At 47.9% G+C, this 17,176-nt stretch overlaps 1 protein-coding gene across 5 annotated transcripts in view; it reads right to left on the bottom strand.

Annotated features, from left to right (window-relative positions):
• Positions 1–137: 137 nt before the first annotated feature.
• Positions 138–17,176, bottom strand: part of LOC108157307 — a 53,324-nt gene continuing 36,285 nt past the window's right edge. For 3 of the 5 annotated variants that reach the window (XM_033399936.1, XM_033399937.1, XM_017289315.2), the window contains 10 exons: positions 9,100–9,867; positions 7,790–8,121; positions 7,638–7,718; positions 7,104–7,563; positions 6,939–7,038; positions 6,474–6,572; positions 6,073–6,393; positions 5,018–5,989; positions 3,564–4,524; positions 138–3,505 (listed from right to left, as the gene is read on the bottom strand). In XM_033399936.1, the coding sequence (XP_033255827.1) occupies positions 1,851–3,505; positions 3,564–4,524; positions 5,018–5,989; positions 6,073–6,393; positions 6,474–6,572; positions 6,939–7,038; positions 7,104–7,563; positions 7,638–7,718; positions 7,790–8,121; positions 9,100–9,867 (5,749 nt within the window). In that variant the 3' untranslated portion in view covers positions 138–1,850. Of the gene's footprint in view, positions 3,506–3,563; positions 4,525–5,017; positions 5,990–6,072; positions 6,394–6,473; positions 6,573–6,938; positions 7,039–7,103; positions 7,564–7,637; positions 7,719–7,789; positions 8,122–9,099; positions 9,868–9,999; positions 10,079–10,607; positions 10,624–17,176 lie in introns of those variants that run through there. The other 2 variants (XM_017289341.2, XM_017289333.2) reach the window with 2 other exon arrangements.

Genomic DNA, 17,176 nt, shown 5'->3' with positions numbered 1-17,176 from the left:
CGTAAAAAATATATATGTATATATATATACCTACTATATATCAATACATATGTATGTATGTTTTGGGGGGAAAAGGAGGAATGAAATCATAATTTTAAAATGAAAATAATTTGTATATACAGCAAAAAAAGAAAAAATTAAATAAAAATAATTTGTTAATTGGGGATTCATATAGTATACTATACAATGCGTGTGTGTTTGTGTGTGTGTGTGTATATATGTATGTAATACTACACACAACTAAAAGCTAATGTTTTTAATTATTCATACTTTCTTTCTTTTCTTCTCATTATCAAAAAAACAAACAAAAAAAAGAATCATATACAAACCACACAAAAAGTATTTCATAAAATATGTATCAATTTATGCGAAAAACGTACAATACTCGCTTTACCTCAAGTCGTCATTTACATAATTTTGAACCAAATATATTGTTATATTGTTGCTCAAATGTCGCCTGTCTGGGTAGCGGGGAAGGGTCCCTGCCTGAGGTTGGAATATACAAAATATATCTGTATATGTATATATATCTAAAAAAAATAAATCTGATCCATTTTGCACAATCAGCTCATGCGCAGCACCATCTGTGACTCTCGAAAAACTAAATCGAATACAATTTTCGCTAATCCCAAACAAAATTCTGTACAAAATCAACAAAAAAAAAAACCACAATTTTGACAAAATGTTAAAGCAAATAATTTAAGGCACCTAAAATGGGTTCTATGCACTGAATTCTCGTTTTTCTTTTTTTTCTTTTCTTATAGCAGGTACACACACACATACATGCTGACGAAAAAAAAAAACCTAAACATACGAATGGGAGACAACGAGTGGGTGGGTGGGGCACAGGCACAGGCAGAGGCAGAGGCACGCAATCTTCCTAAATAAAAAAAAACGACAAAGACTGACAGACAGACAGGCGACAAATAGCATATAATATACGTCTTTTCCATGCATATATACATACATATGCATATGCACATAGGTATATATGTATAATAATGCGTGTGTTTGCGTGTGTGTGTGTGTGTGTGTGGGTGTATATGGTTAACAATTTGTTGCATTCGTTATGTATGATAACGTTACAAATATATATATGTATATATACATATAGTAGTATATATATAATGTATATACTATAAGGTTATTTATGCGTATGGTTTTTACTGTACTGTGTATACGGTTTACAAAATAGTTATCTCTCAAGCTCCCTCCAACCACTTCCTCTCTCTCTCTCTCTCTTTCTCTCCCACTTACGTTCTCTTTCGCTGTCTCTTTCGTTTTAACGCTAACGCTAACTCTATCTCTATCTCTGTCTCTGTATATCCCCTCGTTCGTCGTTTCTTCCGTCCGTATATCCGCTCTCCGTTCCGTTTTGTCCCTCGGTTCCCATATAATGTATGTAGTATATTTATATTTTGTTTTGTGTGCGTGTTTGAGTGTGCGAATAAATATAATCGATTCTCCTGAAACATTTTGTTATCTAGGATTTCTTTTGTGTGGTTTTACATTCGTTTGGGGGTTGCGTCTCTCCCGTCCTTTCATTTAGAGTGCCCAACAGATCTAAGATCTAAATAGAAAGGACTCCTTTGCACTCTTGTCTACTTCTGGAGTCGGTCTAGTCTCAGATTTCCTCTTGCATTCTGTGCGAACCAACTCTCACTCTCGCACACAACTCCCCATCGATCCTTGCATAGACATAGACACATATACATACAACATACATATATATGCATACATATATATCTCTCTATATATATATATAAACCATTATGTAATACTAATTTAAACTGTGTGTGTTTTGCTGCTGCTGCTGCTGCTGTAAGCTCCAAATCGTCCGCTTCGTTCCTCTAGTAGCGTCCGCGATTGATATTCTTGATGCGAATGCCCACCTCTAGGACTTGGTCTCCTCCTCCTCCTACAGCGGAGCCTGCCACCACATTGGTGGGGGTGCTGCTGTTGCTGCTGCTTCCGGATGTTGGTGGGGCATTGGAGGCGCCACCATTGCCTCCTCCTCCGACTCCCCCACCTGCTGCATTTCCATTGCTGCCATCGCTTTGTGGCGAATTGTTGTTGTTGGCACTGCTGTTCGAGGAGCCGCCGTTGCCGCCGCTGCTGCTGTTGCTGGAAACAGAACCGCCGCCTGGCAATGCCACCACATTCGGATCGCTTGGCACACCGCCCGTACCCGTACCCGTACCCGTTGCCGAGCCCGAAACCGATCCCAATGCTGTTCCCGAGCCGAGGCGACGCAGCACCGTGGTGGTGGTTGTCGTTGTGGTGGTTGTCTCGGCAGCGGCGGCACCATTACCGCCAACGCCGACAACCACAACGGATCCCTTGAGCAGCTGCTGCTGGTGATGGCGATTGTGGTGGTTGTAGTTGATGGCGGCCAGATCGTGACCGCCATGGGCGCCGCCGCCATGGCCATGGCCGTGGCCATGTCCGTGTGTGGTGCAGCCCCCGTTGGCCGAGTAGTCGTGTGGCCCGCCAACGGTGTGGCGGCGCTTGATGGATCGATTCTGCTTGTTCTGGATCTGGCGCTTCTTGGTCAGATTCATGTCAGTCTTTTCGTCCTTGGTCAGGCCCGTGGCCAGGGCCGATGATGGTGACTGACAGCAGGCGGCCGTGACCGTGGCCACAGTCGCTGCCGTTCCGACCGGCGTGGAGCTGCTGCTGCTGTTCACGTGTCGGGTCGAGTAGTTGCGACAGTTGAAGCTGGCGCTGCGAAAGAGCCGATGGTCCCGACGCTTCTTGTTGTAGCGCTCGAGAAAAAACGATGGCGATGGTCGCTCGCCCGCCAGCAGCAGCTTCTCCTTGGGATCGCTGGTCGTCGAGCCCTCCGAGTCGTCGTCCTCGGAGCCGGCCACCCCGCCGCCCCCACCACCAGCGCCATGATGTCGCTCGTACGCCTGCGATGTGCTGAATCTCAGGTGCATATTCTTGCCGCTGCCGGGGAGGTTCCCTCCTCCAGAATTGCGCTGTGATCCTCCTGCTCCGCCAGCACTGTTGGTGGGTGTACCAGCCACTGGGGTGGATCCCCCTCCAGTGCTGGTGCTGGTGGGCGTTGCAGCACCGCTGGCCGGTGCCGTGGCGCTACCCGGATGTATCTGTATCTGGTGTATGGGCACCGTGGCCGAGTGCTGCAGCTTGTGGGCTGCCTTCAGGAGGCTGGGCGGCAGGGGTGCCACTCCAGCCATGGCCATGGCCTGCTTCATGGTCGAGGGCTTCTCATCGGCGCCCAAAGTGTTGGTGGCCGTGCAGGAGCGGCTCAGGTGCAGCGAGTGGGGGGCATCCAGGGGGCAGAACTGATGGAAGAGACGCTCGGGCGACTCGTCCGCATAGGGAATGTTCTCGGAGTGCAGATGCAGCGGCTGGCCGAGCGTGTGCCGGCGATTCTTGGGGAATTCCGGCGACCCATTCTCGTCGTTCGACTCGGAGCCGCTCCGTAGATTCCGCAGCTTGCTGTCCAGCGTATCCGTGATGGTAGTCAGTGACATGGAACCTAAATGGAACAGTCAGAGAGGTTCATCCACGAAGGAGCAAAAAAAGAGACCACGTACCTGTGTCGCTCAGCCTGCTGCTGGAGTCGTCGTCGGTGAGGAGTATGGATATGTCCACGCTGCTCCGCTGCTGCTGATGCTGTTCCTTGCCATGTCCCAGGCCCAGGCCCAGACCCAGGCCGAGGCTGAAAGCCATACTGCCGGCCGAGTCCACGCTCGTCCCAGAGTCCTTTTCGTCCAGGCTCGCTTTGCGCGTCTGCGAGCGAGAGCCCCCGCCGAGGAACCCCACACCGCCGCCCATGGTGCTGCGCTTCTTGGTGCCTATCAAGGAGGCCGCTGATGATGCCTTGGACACTGCCGCCGCTTTTATGGTGGCGGCTGTTGTCGAGGAGCCCGAAGCGGACGAGCCCGAGGCCGAGGCCGCGGCGCCAGAGCTAAACTTTGTGCTGTGGCTGTGGCTCTGGCTGTAGCTCTGGCTGGTGGTGGAGGAGGAGGAGGCATTGGTGGTTGTCTTGCTGCTGCTGTGCAGCGTCGAGCTGCTGCTGGTGCTGCTGGCCGAGACCTTGGCGTAGTCCAGCGACTGAAAGTGAAGGGAGGGAGGAACGGGAGGTGCGGGCAGGATTAAAGCAAAGTCACAAATGCTCTGCACAGCCTTGCGCTGCTGTCGTCTTTGATGTATGGTTGTGTGGTTGGTGCAAGTTGTGGTGCTAGTGGTGATGGTGGAGTGGCTAGTGGTGGAGCTGCTTGGACAACCGCTGCTTACCAGAACACTCTCCCCCGAATACGTGTCCGAGTTGACGGCACTCCGCTTGCCATGGGTGCGCCGCCGCAGCTGTGGAATGAACCGGGAGGTGCGCGTCTCCCGCTCTGTGATCCTCTCGATCTTCGATAGATTGTGCAGCAGCATGTTCGTCTGATCCTCCTGCGTCTGATGCTGCGGCTGGGCAGCACTGGCCATGGCCGTGCCACCACTGACATCGGCCAGATCCGGCAGATTTCCGCCCTCAAAATAGTATTCGTACTGTAATCAACAGAAAATTGAAATAAAATAACAATTTACAATAATTCTTTGGCGAAGAAAACCCCCCTAAAACCCTCCTACTGGAAATACATCAGAATCAGAATCAGAAAGAATAACCGGCAAATCACTCGCAATCGTGTGTCATATGTCGTACAGTTTGTGGGGCGAAACATTCGGGAGAAGCGTTCGTATGCGCACTGCAAGAAAATCTTCTCATGAATTACATTTGACTATGAAATGCGTCCCAATGGGAGTACCTTTGACCTTTGTTTACATTTAGGATATGTTTTGAGGCAGGGCAAAGGACAGTCAAGAAGGATATCCAGCATACAAACTTGTATGGAGGAGATAAATGGTAGCATTGCCCTTTGGCAGCTCTTTCGCTTCTCTGTACAAATATTCCAATTACAATTAAGAACAGCTTAAGCTTAAATGTTTTCCAATCCCCCAAAGATCACTCTGCCACAAGACACGTTGAGTGGTAATGCTTCACCTGTGTAACGAGCAGCTCAACGATGCGACACTGGTGCTTCATATCCTTGACGGCCGTCTCGAGGGTGTCGTTGGGCGTGCGTATGATCGAGGGGCCAAAGATGATGGCCAGATTCTTGGGCTCCATGCGGTTCACCTCACAATTGTCGCTGACGCGGCACAGATGGCGTATCAGATGCTTCATCGTCTCGTACGGATGACGGGGTAGCGACTCGACTATCTCCCGCAGCAGAACGATGCGCTCCAGGCCGACCTTCTTGTCGGCCTCAATGAAGTTGATGTAGTAGCTGGCCGGCATTAGGGCGTCGGGCAGGCTCCGGATGAAGAGCTTCAGCAGACTGCTCACCACATTCACATCCTCCCATCGCACATCGATGGCACAGCTCTCGAACTGAAAGTCCTTGGTGTTCACCAGCTCCGAGAGCTCCGAAATGGCCGCCTTGTTGCCGGGTATCCGATAGATCCCGACCACACTCAGCCCCTTGGTCTCCACAATGTTGGTGCACACCTCCACGAGATGGGGGACATACGGATTCAGCTTGGACATCGGACAGCTGCGCAGTGGGACCCCAATGGAGCCACAGGTCTTCGCGGCGCAAGCCGAGGGCGAGGCCAGATCTGTATGGTGGTGGGACACACCGCCACTGCCACTGCCGCCGCCTCGACGGAACAGCAAATCCTTCCAGTTCTTGGACTTGGGCGACCCCAGATCCTTGTCGGGCAAATGCTTGTGGGAGGACGATTTGCGGGCCTTCATCACCGGCGATATAGAGTCACTGGTGGCGGCCACAATTGCTGCGGCAGCGGGCAAGGCAGCCACATGGTGGTGCTCCGCCATGCCCCCACCCGAATGTGAGCTCAACGGGGAGCTATCCACGCCGGCTCCACCAGTCACCACATCGTCGAGATAGTGGCTGGACGTGGCCACCGTTTTCTGTGGCTCCGCCAATTGTTTGCCCTGCTGCGGCTGCTCCTGTAGGAGGGGGGCGATACAAATGAGAATGGGGTATGAAATATAGGAAACGCCAGCATCTCCTAGGATTCGGCGGTGCTCACATTGTCATCGTAGTTGAGGCTATCCTTCCACTGCAGCAGCCCAAAGAGTCGCTTCATCTCGTTGCTGTTCTTTGTCTTGAAGAGTATCTCCGTGTAGGGCCCGCCGGTGCTGCTGCTGCAGGAGGCGGCCATTGGTTCATTGGCGCTGCTGCTGCCCGATGAGGTCAACTTGTCGTGCACATCGTCCAGATTGAGCTCGTTCCCGAGACTCGCCAAATGGGCACCGCTCGGCGATGGCTTTGACTGCATGCGGATCAAGTACTTTTTCTTGTCCAGCGACTCGTCGAAGAACTTAAAGTTTCTAATATCAAGTTCTATCACCTGCAACGACGTCAAAGAAAGGGTTTAACAGACTAAGCATTGATTTTCCCTCACATATTTCACTTTGTTTTGTGCCTTACATTGTGCTCCGACTTGGCGTGACGCCCTGAGAAGATGCGCAGCATATCGCCCTTGATCTCCAGCTTCACCTGACGCCACGAACGGTACTCGGACATGCGCTGAAACGGAAGAACAAAATTCAATTAATCTAATCAGTGGCTTATCTCTAGGGTTTGGCTTTTAGGGAGTTTCTCGAGTCAGGAAAGGATTGAGGCTATGCCTGGCGTACAAAAGAGTCTACGGAACATATCCTGAGAGACTGTCAGGGCGTGTCACACGATGAGCATTGAAGAGCTCTGAGAACTCAATCTATCGGTTTGAGGAGAGGAGCATAGGGGAAACGAGACCCCCTAAAGTGCTCCATTAACTTCATTAAAATCCTAATTCCTGTTCCAAGGAAAGTCTCCTTTGAGAATCACTTTTATTACAGCACTAACAAACATTGAAGCTGTGGGGAAATGTGGGAATCTTGGCCCTGGCCTTACCTTGCCATTGATGCAGGACGATTTAATTTCGATTTCCGTCTCAAAGGCCTCCAGTTCGTTGGGCACATACTTGCCATTCAGCTCGGCGTCGATGTGGATGCTTAAATGAACGATAGATGAATCAGTGGAAATGTGTGCAAGAGGGCAAAGGAGACAGACACTCACCTGCTGCGCATATCGCTGCTCATGGAGGCCCGGCGACTACTGCCATGGGCCGACAGACGCACATCCTCGAGGCCGTTCGGTGTCTCGATGAACTCGTGGCCACCGCCTGTGCCCCCGATGACATCGTAGGTGGGATCGGGATGTTCCTCAACCATGGATTTGGTCTTTTGTGGCTCAACAACGGCCACAGGCGTCACAATGGGAATTGCAACTGGAATTGGTATCGAAACTGTGGCAACAGATGTTGCTGTTGCTGCTGCTGCCGCGGCTGTTGCTGTTGCACCGTCTCCAGTGGTCGCTGCATCCGGATTGAATTCGGTCTCATTGTTGGTGGCCCTCAGATAGGAGATCCGGCGCATTGGCTTGCCCTCGTCAAAGGAGCTCGAGGACAGCGGCTTATAGCGTCTTATCACACCAGCACTCGAGCTGCCAGCACTTGCGGCTGCGGCGGCTGCTGCTGCTACAGAGTAAGAGACAGGATTAGCTACTGCTGGGAATTGTAATCTGTATTCAAAGTGCAGTGAAAAGACTTACCGCCACTGGCGCTGCTGCTCTCGGAAATGTCCGCCAAGGTGGCACCTGCCTGCTGCTGCTGCTCCGTCATTGCGCTAAACTCTGCCACAGGACGCAAAGGAGTGTGAAATTAATTTCAATTAACTCTGCGAAACGAAATTCCAAGAACTCACTGCTAACCACCAACGGTGGGGCGGCGGCATCAATGGTGGCATTGGCCAGCGTCGCCTTGTGCAGCTCCATGCGACTGTTCGTCTGTCCATCCACCGTGTTGGTGCTATGTTGCTGCTGCTGCTGCTGCTGTTGCTGATGCTGGTACTTGGCCAGCGGATGCTGCTGCAGCGACTCGTACAGGACACTCTGCTTTTTCACGGTCGAAGCGGCCGCCGCCGCTGCCGCTGCACTCGTGGATGCCGATGCCGCCTCCAAGGCGCTGGTATTGATCGACAGAGGCTTGAAAGGATCGAAACCCATTGACATATGGGACACCAGTTTGCGTTCGAATCTGTGGGCAATGCAAAGAGTAGAAGAGTAGTAGAAGAGCATTTCTCATACAGAAAAACTAAAGTGGAAGCTATATCTCATTTCAGAGCCTATTCTCAATCCATACACACGTCTTTTGGGCGTCGTTTAGAAGCGTTTTTCTTTCATAGCAACTAAATATTGCCAAAGATTACTATTTTTACAACTACTGCGATCAGAGGCGCCTGTACCATGAAGCGTCGAAGGAAAATCGAAGCCAGGGATCGTAAGAATTATACATTTTATAACAATCAAAAAATAATGAATTAATGAAAATATTTTGTAATTTAAATAGTATTATGAAATAAAATAAACAAAATATAAAAAAAAAAATATACAAACTATTTACTCGAAATTTATTTTTTCCTTTCATTTTTTATTAAAAAAAAAAACAAGAAAAATTAAAAAAGGAGTAAATGTAAAAAAAAAGTATATCAATAGGTGTAAATATTGAAACAAAAGGAATAAACATTTAAAAAAGAAATGTTTAAAAAGAAATTAATATTTTATACAAAAAAAAAATAATTAAAAAGGGTAATTAAAAAAAAAAGTAAATATTAAAAAAAATTTACTATACAAAAAATTTTAATTTATATATCTTTTAAATTCGATTAATAAAAATAAAAAAATAACTTTTATTTCATAATTTGTATTTTAATTATGGAAATTCTTACGATCCCTCAATAAAACTGAAAGCATTTGGAATATGTTCTGTGGAATGAATCTGTGGTGCACTTTGGTTCCACTGTGCATTGAAGAAGAGGCTCTTATTCGAAAAACATCCCTAAAAACGACCGATGGGCGCTGCTGCAGAACATATTGACTGTAAGAGTCGCAAGAGAAAGAGTAAGATGGAAAGTTATTCCACATGTTCTCTGGTCTAATGGTTCCCCTTTCTTTCCTTATACGAGTATTTCAGATTCCTCTTTTGGATTTCTTTGTTTTCGGTTACAAAACTCACACTTTATTGGTCACTCCGGTCTCTTGGAGCGTCTCAAAGTAGTCCAAGTCCTTGGAATACTTGGCATTGTTGTTGATCATCTGCACCTGGCGCTGCTGCTGTTGCTGCTGTTGTTGTTGTGGGTGGTGGGGGTGCTGCTGCTGCTGCTGCTGATACTGGGGATGATGCTGAAGCTGGGTGATGTGATGATAATGTGTGGATGAGCTGGACGATGCCTGTATGGGCACCGTCGAGGAACGTTGCACTAGTTTTCCGCCTGCATAGTACATGTCGAAGTTGCCGGCGACCCCCTGCTGCTGTTGCTGTTGTTGTTGTTGCTGCTTCATGAGCACCTGATGGCGACCGCGTGGCGGTGGGGCGATGGGAGCACCTGCTGCCACTCCCGGAGAAGTGTGCGAGGGAAAGAAATGCTGCGGCTGCTGCTGCTGAGCTGGCGACGACTGTGCCTGATTCCCATTGGTCCCGGAGGCGGATGTGGAGGAGGAGCTGATGGTGGTGGGCACCGGCGACTTGAGGAACTCCTCCTTCTGCTTGATGGACTCCCTCAGCCGGATCATCAGGTCACTGTTATCGCTGCCCCCACCGTTGCCGCCGCCGCCGGAGCCACCGCCACCACCAGAGCCTGGGGCTGAGCCATGGCTCACATACAGGGCCTGATTTAGGGCGCTGCCGGACTTTGATTGGCGTGAAATGGGCGTGGGACTGGAGGAGGTGGCCGTGATCGAGCCTGTTCCCGATAATACTGTTAAATTCGGCGGTTGATTGGCACTGAAACACACAAGAGAAAACGCGGGGGAGAATGAGTAAGTCTTTGGTTAGAAACATATGCAGAATATCCAGGATAAAGGTTCAAGAGCAATAGGATGTGTTCGTGTGTCTATCTGTGGGATTCACAATCACCTCCGCATGGGATCGGGCAATCTATAGATGCCACTCTGTCCAAAGCAGTGCAGCACAGCATTCAGCACATATCCGGCCACTAAAAACCAAAACAAACATATTTAGTGCTTACAACTATCTAACCGTCGAACTATCAATATCTGGGGATAACTCTTCGGGGCATTTTGGTGACGACCCAAAGGCGTAAAGCCCCCAGGCACTGGTTCAAGTATCGTATCTCCCTGAAAGTCTGGTAGTTATTCGAAGCCTTAGCCGCCTTAGTTTCATGGCAAATATTTGTCTATTGAATCAGCGATCCGCGACAGGAGATCCAAATTGGCAGTCAACCAAATAGAGTGTTCCCCGCCCCCTCCACCAAATGTCTCTGCTGTGGCACGTGCCATGCCAAAGGGGGGTTCGGCAGAGGGCGTGCTGTCGTCATACGATGGACGCATGCGCAATCCCCTCCGAACGATCGATCGATCCATCGATCGTGTATGCTGGTCACGCTCTCTTCTGCTGATTGCCAAATTTTCGAATTCCGTTTTCATTCACACACACTTTAAGGCCATCACCATATGCCACGCCCCCTTATTAATTTTATAAATTTATATATTTTTTTTATCCACTTTTCTATGCACAACAACGAGTATTGTGCATTTGCACATTAATTCGTTTTTGATTGGCTTCCGTTCGGACACCTCGACGGGGACTGATGCAACTGCTCGACCGATGGGGCATGTAGAACGCTTCAAGTGTTAAATCCCGTGGCAGAATGCAACAGATTTCGCTCTGTTGGTGCTTCTGCCCCCAGAACAAAACAGGTGCCGGTGCTGGCTTGTGGCATGCATTCCAAACCCGAACCGAATACCAATACCAGGCGGCGGTACGTAATTGGTGAAAACATTTGTGAAAACTTTTTAGTTTTAGTTTCGCGACAGGCACCACCACACCATGCCACAAACTGCTGCTTCTGGTTTAAAAGTTCTGCTTTCCTTCGATAAGACTCGTCCCGCCCCTCGCTTAAGAAGTTTTACTTTTGCAAGAACTTTGAAGGGAGTAGGCAGGGTACACCCATGGTTGATGGTTTAATGGATGGACTATGCAAATGTGCAACAATTTCCCTCCTTGTCTCTTATGGACTCCTGAGGCATTGATTCAATGTGACTCCTTTTTAAAAATCTTGCGGATAGGTTTAATAAAACCTAAATAAATATATCGTTAACCCATATTGGTATATTTTTCCAGAAAGATATTCTCTTTGTTAGGGAGATATTGTGGAAGTAGTTTTATTATGAATCCAAGGAAAACATGATATTAAAAATATACGAAAAATATACCGAATCACATGGAAGTTTGTTATCGATCGATATCGATATTAATCGATATTCAAGTTCAATATTTAATGTGCAGCATTACCCTTAAGGAATTAAGGATGTAAACATTCGAGGAAACATTGTTTGCCATTGCATTGCCGGAGGGGGGGTTTTCTGTGCCTTTCCCTACCCTGCACTCCCCTAACTGGACGAATTTTGGGACAACATGAAACTTTGTTGGCCATTACCGAGACAAGAGACAGGAGGCCCAAGGGACAGGCGAACCCGAAGCCCCAGGGGAATGATGGGGGATGCACATCCCACGAGGGTCCTAGCTGCCGCTCTGCCCAGGTATTACACGATTTTCCTATTCCGGCTTGTGTCCGAGCTAATGACCATGACCAGGACTCACGGACCTGCAGTGCACTCTCACGCCCCACCCCCCACTGGCCCCCTCGCTCTCTCTCTCTCTCTCTCTCTCTCTCTGTCGGTCACTGTAGTAAATGACACATATCTTTCTTTCTCTCTCTCCCTCGCCTACACTTACAGTGGGGCCCGACACCCAATAAACTGTGCAAAAAGCCAAACAAATTAGATTTTGCCAGAAGCAGCAAAAATAATTCAATTTCATGCGACACAAGGATGCCAGCAGTGTGGCAGGACACACGGGGGAAAAGGGAACGAGAGAGAGAGGAGGCGAAACAAAGGCAGATTGAGAGCATAGAAACATTTGCGTGCGGTTATGCACTGCAAAATGGAAAATTAGTTTAACTATTCCACATGCACCCACGTCTCTTCTCAACGTACGCTCTCTCCCTTACCTGAGGACTATCCGGCACATCAGAGATTGTGAAATGAAAGTTCAAAGTTCTATAAATAGTTTGCAGGTGTCTTACGCGCATGTGTGTGTGTGTGTGTGTGTGTGTGTTTTCTAGGTAGGATATTTAATTCAATTTCGCTTCTAAAAGCCTTTCCCACACTGAAAAGCCAATGGAGGAAGGACGACAGACTACCGATGACGGTCAAGGTCAAAAGGTAATGAATAGAATTATCTCTGCGTCTCTCTCTCACCCTCCCTCTCTCTCTGTTGGTGGTGGTGGTGCTGCTGCTGCTATCTCCCCTATTTCTCCCATATTTGGATCATATTTCAAGTCGCAAAATAATAGAATAGCGCCATCTCTGTCCACACTGCATACATTTCCATTGCCTAGCATTCAGGGCAGCGAGAAGTGACAGCAGCAGAGGCAGTGACAGAATAACAGTAGGAAGCGGCAGAGCCACCTACAGCAGCAGCAGGCAGGCAGGCAGCGGCAGAGCCACCTACAGCAGCAGGCAGGCAGGCAGCGGCAGAGCCACCTACAGCAGGCAGGCAGGCAGGCAGGCAGGCAGCGGCAGAGCCACCTACAGCAGCAGGCAGACAGGGAGACAGCGGCAGCAGGAGCACATAAGCAGCGACCGAACAGCAGCAGCGGCAGAAATAAAGCAGCAGCAGCGGCAGCGGAATGCAGGCATAGCGTGGATCAGGGCAGAGCACCGGCAGAGAGCAGAAGAGAGGGAAGCAACAACTGCCGACAGAAAGGTAGAGTGGGAGAAGTGCAGAGTGAGAGAGAGAGAGAGATAGAGTCAAGGGCAGAAGTGCAGAGGCAGCCAGTCGCTGGCAGATACCGGTAGAGAATCAGTGGCAGAATAACAGAAGGCAGCGGCCAGAGAGAATCAGTGCCATGAAATGTGAGAGGGCAGTGGGTGAGAGTGGAATAGAGCGCAGGCAGAGAAGCAATGCAGGAATAGGAGTAGCTGCTGGCAGCGAATGCAAGCAGCGACAGCAGCAGCAGCAGGTACTCGGTTCCAACGGTAAATTCATTGGATCAGGGGGGCGCGCGCGCTTTTTCTCCCTTCAACCCAGTCAATGCGTATGCGTGTGTGCGTGCTTGTGTGTGGGTGTTGGTGCGTGTGCATGCTTAAAATTATAATCTATGCACATGCTCCACTACACCCCCACAGGCGCACACCAAAGGGCACATAAACAGGACACAGATTAAGACCTAATTAAGCTAGATGTTCGTTTTGGTTTCTGTGTGGGACTCACAGAGGATTAATTGGGATTTTGGGGACTTGCAGAGTCCTGCCACGCAGGCAAAACATTCCAGGGAGAGAGGATCTGCCTTTTGTCCAACTTTAAAATCAGAAACTGTTATCGAAGCTATGTTGGAGATAATATTTTAATGATATGCTGCATGCAAAAATAAACAAAGATCTCTCTCAAAATACTCAAGCGGCGCAACGATTCGCAAACAATTCCATCTAGGCGACATTCCAGTCTGATTCCAGATGAATTTGAGCTATCGTCAACAAATTGTGGGATTCAAAACGGGCTTTGAAGACAACAAAATTGAGACTCAAGATAGATAATATGAATGGAATGTTGAATACATTTTGGATTCAGGTTAAATCTTAAATAACTTTGTCGTGGTACAAAAAATAGAACCGGATTGACCTTCACGGGTCGGATGTCCCCTATGGGACCTATTCGTGTGACCACGACTGTGCGAATGCGAATGCGTATCCGTATGATCCACCGAAGCATTGACACAAGTGTGCATTGACAATCGCTTCGATTTGATTCCGCCCACAACCACACCCACACTTCGCTTCCTTTTCCAGATTCTAACATTCTAGCAATCTCCTTCCTTCCTTCCTTCCGCTCTCCAACACACACACACTCTCTCTCGCTCTCTATTGTTGTTGTCTTATCGATGAAAGGCGGCGGCAATCGGCGCGAATGAGCTGTATCTGTGTCGTACTCTCTCACTCTCCCTCTCTGTGTGTCTGTGTGTGTGTGTGGAATTTCGCGCTTTATTGTCCGATTGTTGTATCTCTCCCTCTCCCTCTCTCTCTCTCTCTGGGTGTGTGTGTTGCACACTGAACCTATCCATTGTTGGGCCTCTTGCGCTCATTGTTGTTGCTTTTGTCATCGGTTATTGTCTGATTTGCGTTTTGCCAACGATTGCGGTCTCTCTTGCGACTCTTTGCAATTAACAAGTCATAAATAAAAAAATTGTTGACACATTTGATAAGCAACAAAAGGGCGCAAAGGTGGGTGGGTGGGGGGAACCTGTCAAAAGCACACACACACACACATGGCATGGCCCCACTCCCAACCGCCCTTCCAACACAATCAGACACTCGGTGTGAATGATTTTGATATCGATTTCGCTGCCGCTGCTATTGAAACTGCGACGTCTGCGTCAGCAGAAGCAGCAGCAGTGACAGCAATTCCTCAATTGGCCCATTGTCCTCCCCCTCCTCCCCCTCTCCCTCTCTCTCCGGCTCTTCCTTTTGAAAGGGAAACTCAAACGAATCCCAGCTAGTGTGACCCCCTGTCTGTCTGTCTCTTCTCTATGAAAGGAGAGAGCGGGAAGGAGAGAGCAAGAACAATTAACAGCTGATTATTGCCTGTTAACACAATCTCCCACCAAAGCATTGAAAGATGGGTAAAAGCTGACATTGATCACTAGATGGGTTCATTCTCACTCTCTCGATCCGCCCAATGACGCAAACGATGAGAGTGAGAGAGGGATCACTTGATACTCTCTCCCGCCATAACAAAAGATCAGCTGTGAGGCTCTCCCAAAGTATCGATCGGTAAAAGCTGATCACTTGATTGTGCCTCTCCGACCCCATAGAGCATTAGAGAATACGTGTATGATCGATCCCCCACTGAGAATGATGATCGTTGGAACTGATTTAAGCCTTCTTAAGATTCTAACCTTTTTTTCGAGGACGAGTTCTTTGGTTCTGTAGACATTGTAGACCCTCTATATACTCGTAGGACACTTCGCTATGGACTCTACCGACAAAATCAATGGACGGATGGATTTGGACGTTTGTCTTTTACGAAAAGTTGAAATATTTAGTTATTCTGAAATGATCTGGAACACAACAGGAGCAATAATAATGACTGAAGATCATCTGGAGGACCACTATTATGGATCTGATTGATGTTCAAGATTCATTTTTGGTTCCTTTGAGAACCATTGGGAGAAGATCATTGGGTTTCCTATCCATTCAGTCGTTAGGAATTCCAAGCGTGTGCCCTATATGGATAGTGTTGATTTTTTGGAAAACACTTGAACTTTTGATCTGTATCTGATGTCTAGTGTATGTATATTTCAAGGTCTCTGAAGCTGATGGTTTCCTGTGGGTTTTTTCTGTTTCCTCTTTGATCACACTTTTTTCTTTTATCACTTCAACAAACAAAAGGCAATCACCACGGTATTTGCATAGCATAATAAATCAAAGAGTACGAGAGGAAATCTATAAACAAACAAATGGATGGAACAACAAATATAAGCGCAAAATAAACTCACAAGAGATCCCCCAGCCCGACCCAATCAAAAGAATACAAAATAGTTGGCAAAATACAAGAACAAAAAACAAACAAAAAAACAAAAAAGAAAGTCTGGAAATGTAACAAATATTTTGCTTGCCGCGAATCACAAAAATATGAAATCTGCGCGCTCCGCTTGCCGTTGTCGACTAAACTAAACAGCGCAGAGTCCATGCAGCTCAACTAAAATAAAAAAAAAAAAAAAAATACAAAAATACAAAAAAAAAAAATACGAGAAAAAAATAAACAGAAATTGGCTTTGTGTGTGCATGTATGAAATTCATATTAAGCGGCAGAGAGACGGCGCGACTGAGGACTGAGGACTGCGGACCGAGGCAGAAGCAGCAGCAGCAGCGGATAAACGAACCCGAGCAGAGGAGACACTGCCACTGCCAATGGGAGAGACTGGCAGAGGCGGTGGCGGAGGTGTAAGCAGAGCAGAGCAGAGCAGAGTGGCATGGCATGGCGTGGCGCAGCGCAGTCAGAGGCTCAGAGCTCTGTCAATTGAAAGAGACCCATTGAGTGGGCAGCGCAGCACAACGGGCGTACGTACGGGCGACCCACCGGCTAGAGATGGGCGCTCGGGTCGGGTTATCAACATCGCGGAAACCGAACCAGCACGAGAACCGGCGAACCGGCGCCACAACGCACGACGCCCACACTCGGACTTCTCATATAACATTTGCGCATATAATCCCATCGTCCTCGTACTCGTACTCGTCGTAGTTCATACGTTTCCCATTCCAAGCCATTCATCCCCTCACACGTAAATTTGATCTACTTAAACCCACTCGAAAGCTATTCAACAGATGAGGATGAGCACACACACACACAAATGTTTTGGCAATCAATAAAATATATATATGAATGCATGATAAATGTCTGAAAATTATGATACAGTTTTCATAATTTTGATGGTTAAAAAAATGTTAACCGATCATCCTTATGAAAAATATAGAGCCATAGACAGAAAGTATGTATGTATACTAGTTGATAGATAATCTTTGTGTGTACTCGTTGATAGATACTCGTTGTATGTACTCGTTGATAGATTGAAAGATATACTCGTTCTTAGATAGATGTACTCGTTGATATATTTTCTCATTAAAAGATGCACTCGTTGATATATTTGGTACTCGTTCATTGATGCTCTTATTGATAGATGTACTCGTTAATCGTTGATACAGTAACACACACGTTTATTGCTAGATTTCTAGATAGTACTAGATAGATGTCCCTGAATGATTTGTCCCTGAATAATCTGGCTCCAGAAAATAATTAGTTTACAAGGATATTTCGGCTACCATATCATAGATTTACCTTTATTTTAGGTAGATGTTAACCACGTGGTTTCCCCTGAGGCTCGTGCTCTCCCATTAGTGTCCCACCTATCCAGTGCCCCATCCCTAGGCCACCCGACCGATGCTCGCTTTTCTTTGCCACTCATCTTTCGTTTTTTCTTCTTCTTGATTTCGTTCTTTCTTTGTGGGTTTAT

The sequence above is a fragment of the Drosophila miranda genome, chromosome XL, assembly GCF_003369915.1.
Source record: "Drosophila miranda strain MSH22 chromosome XL, D.miranda_PacBio2.1, whole genome shotgun sequence".
In the NCBI taxonomy this organism is placed as follows: domain Eukaryota; kingdom Metazoa; phylum Arthropoda; class Insecta; order Diptera; family Drosophilidae; genus Drosophila; species Drosophila miranda.
Note: the sequence above shows the minus strand (reverse complement) of the source record. Positions and strands in the feature narration are given on the sequence as shown.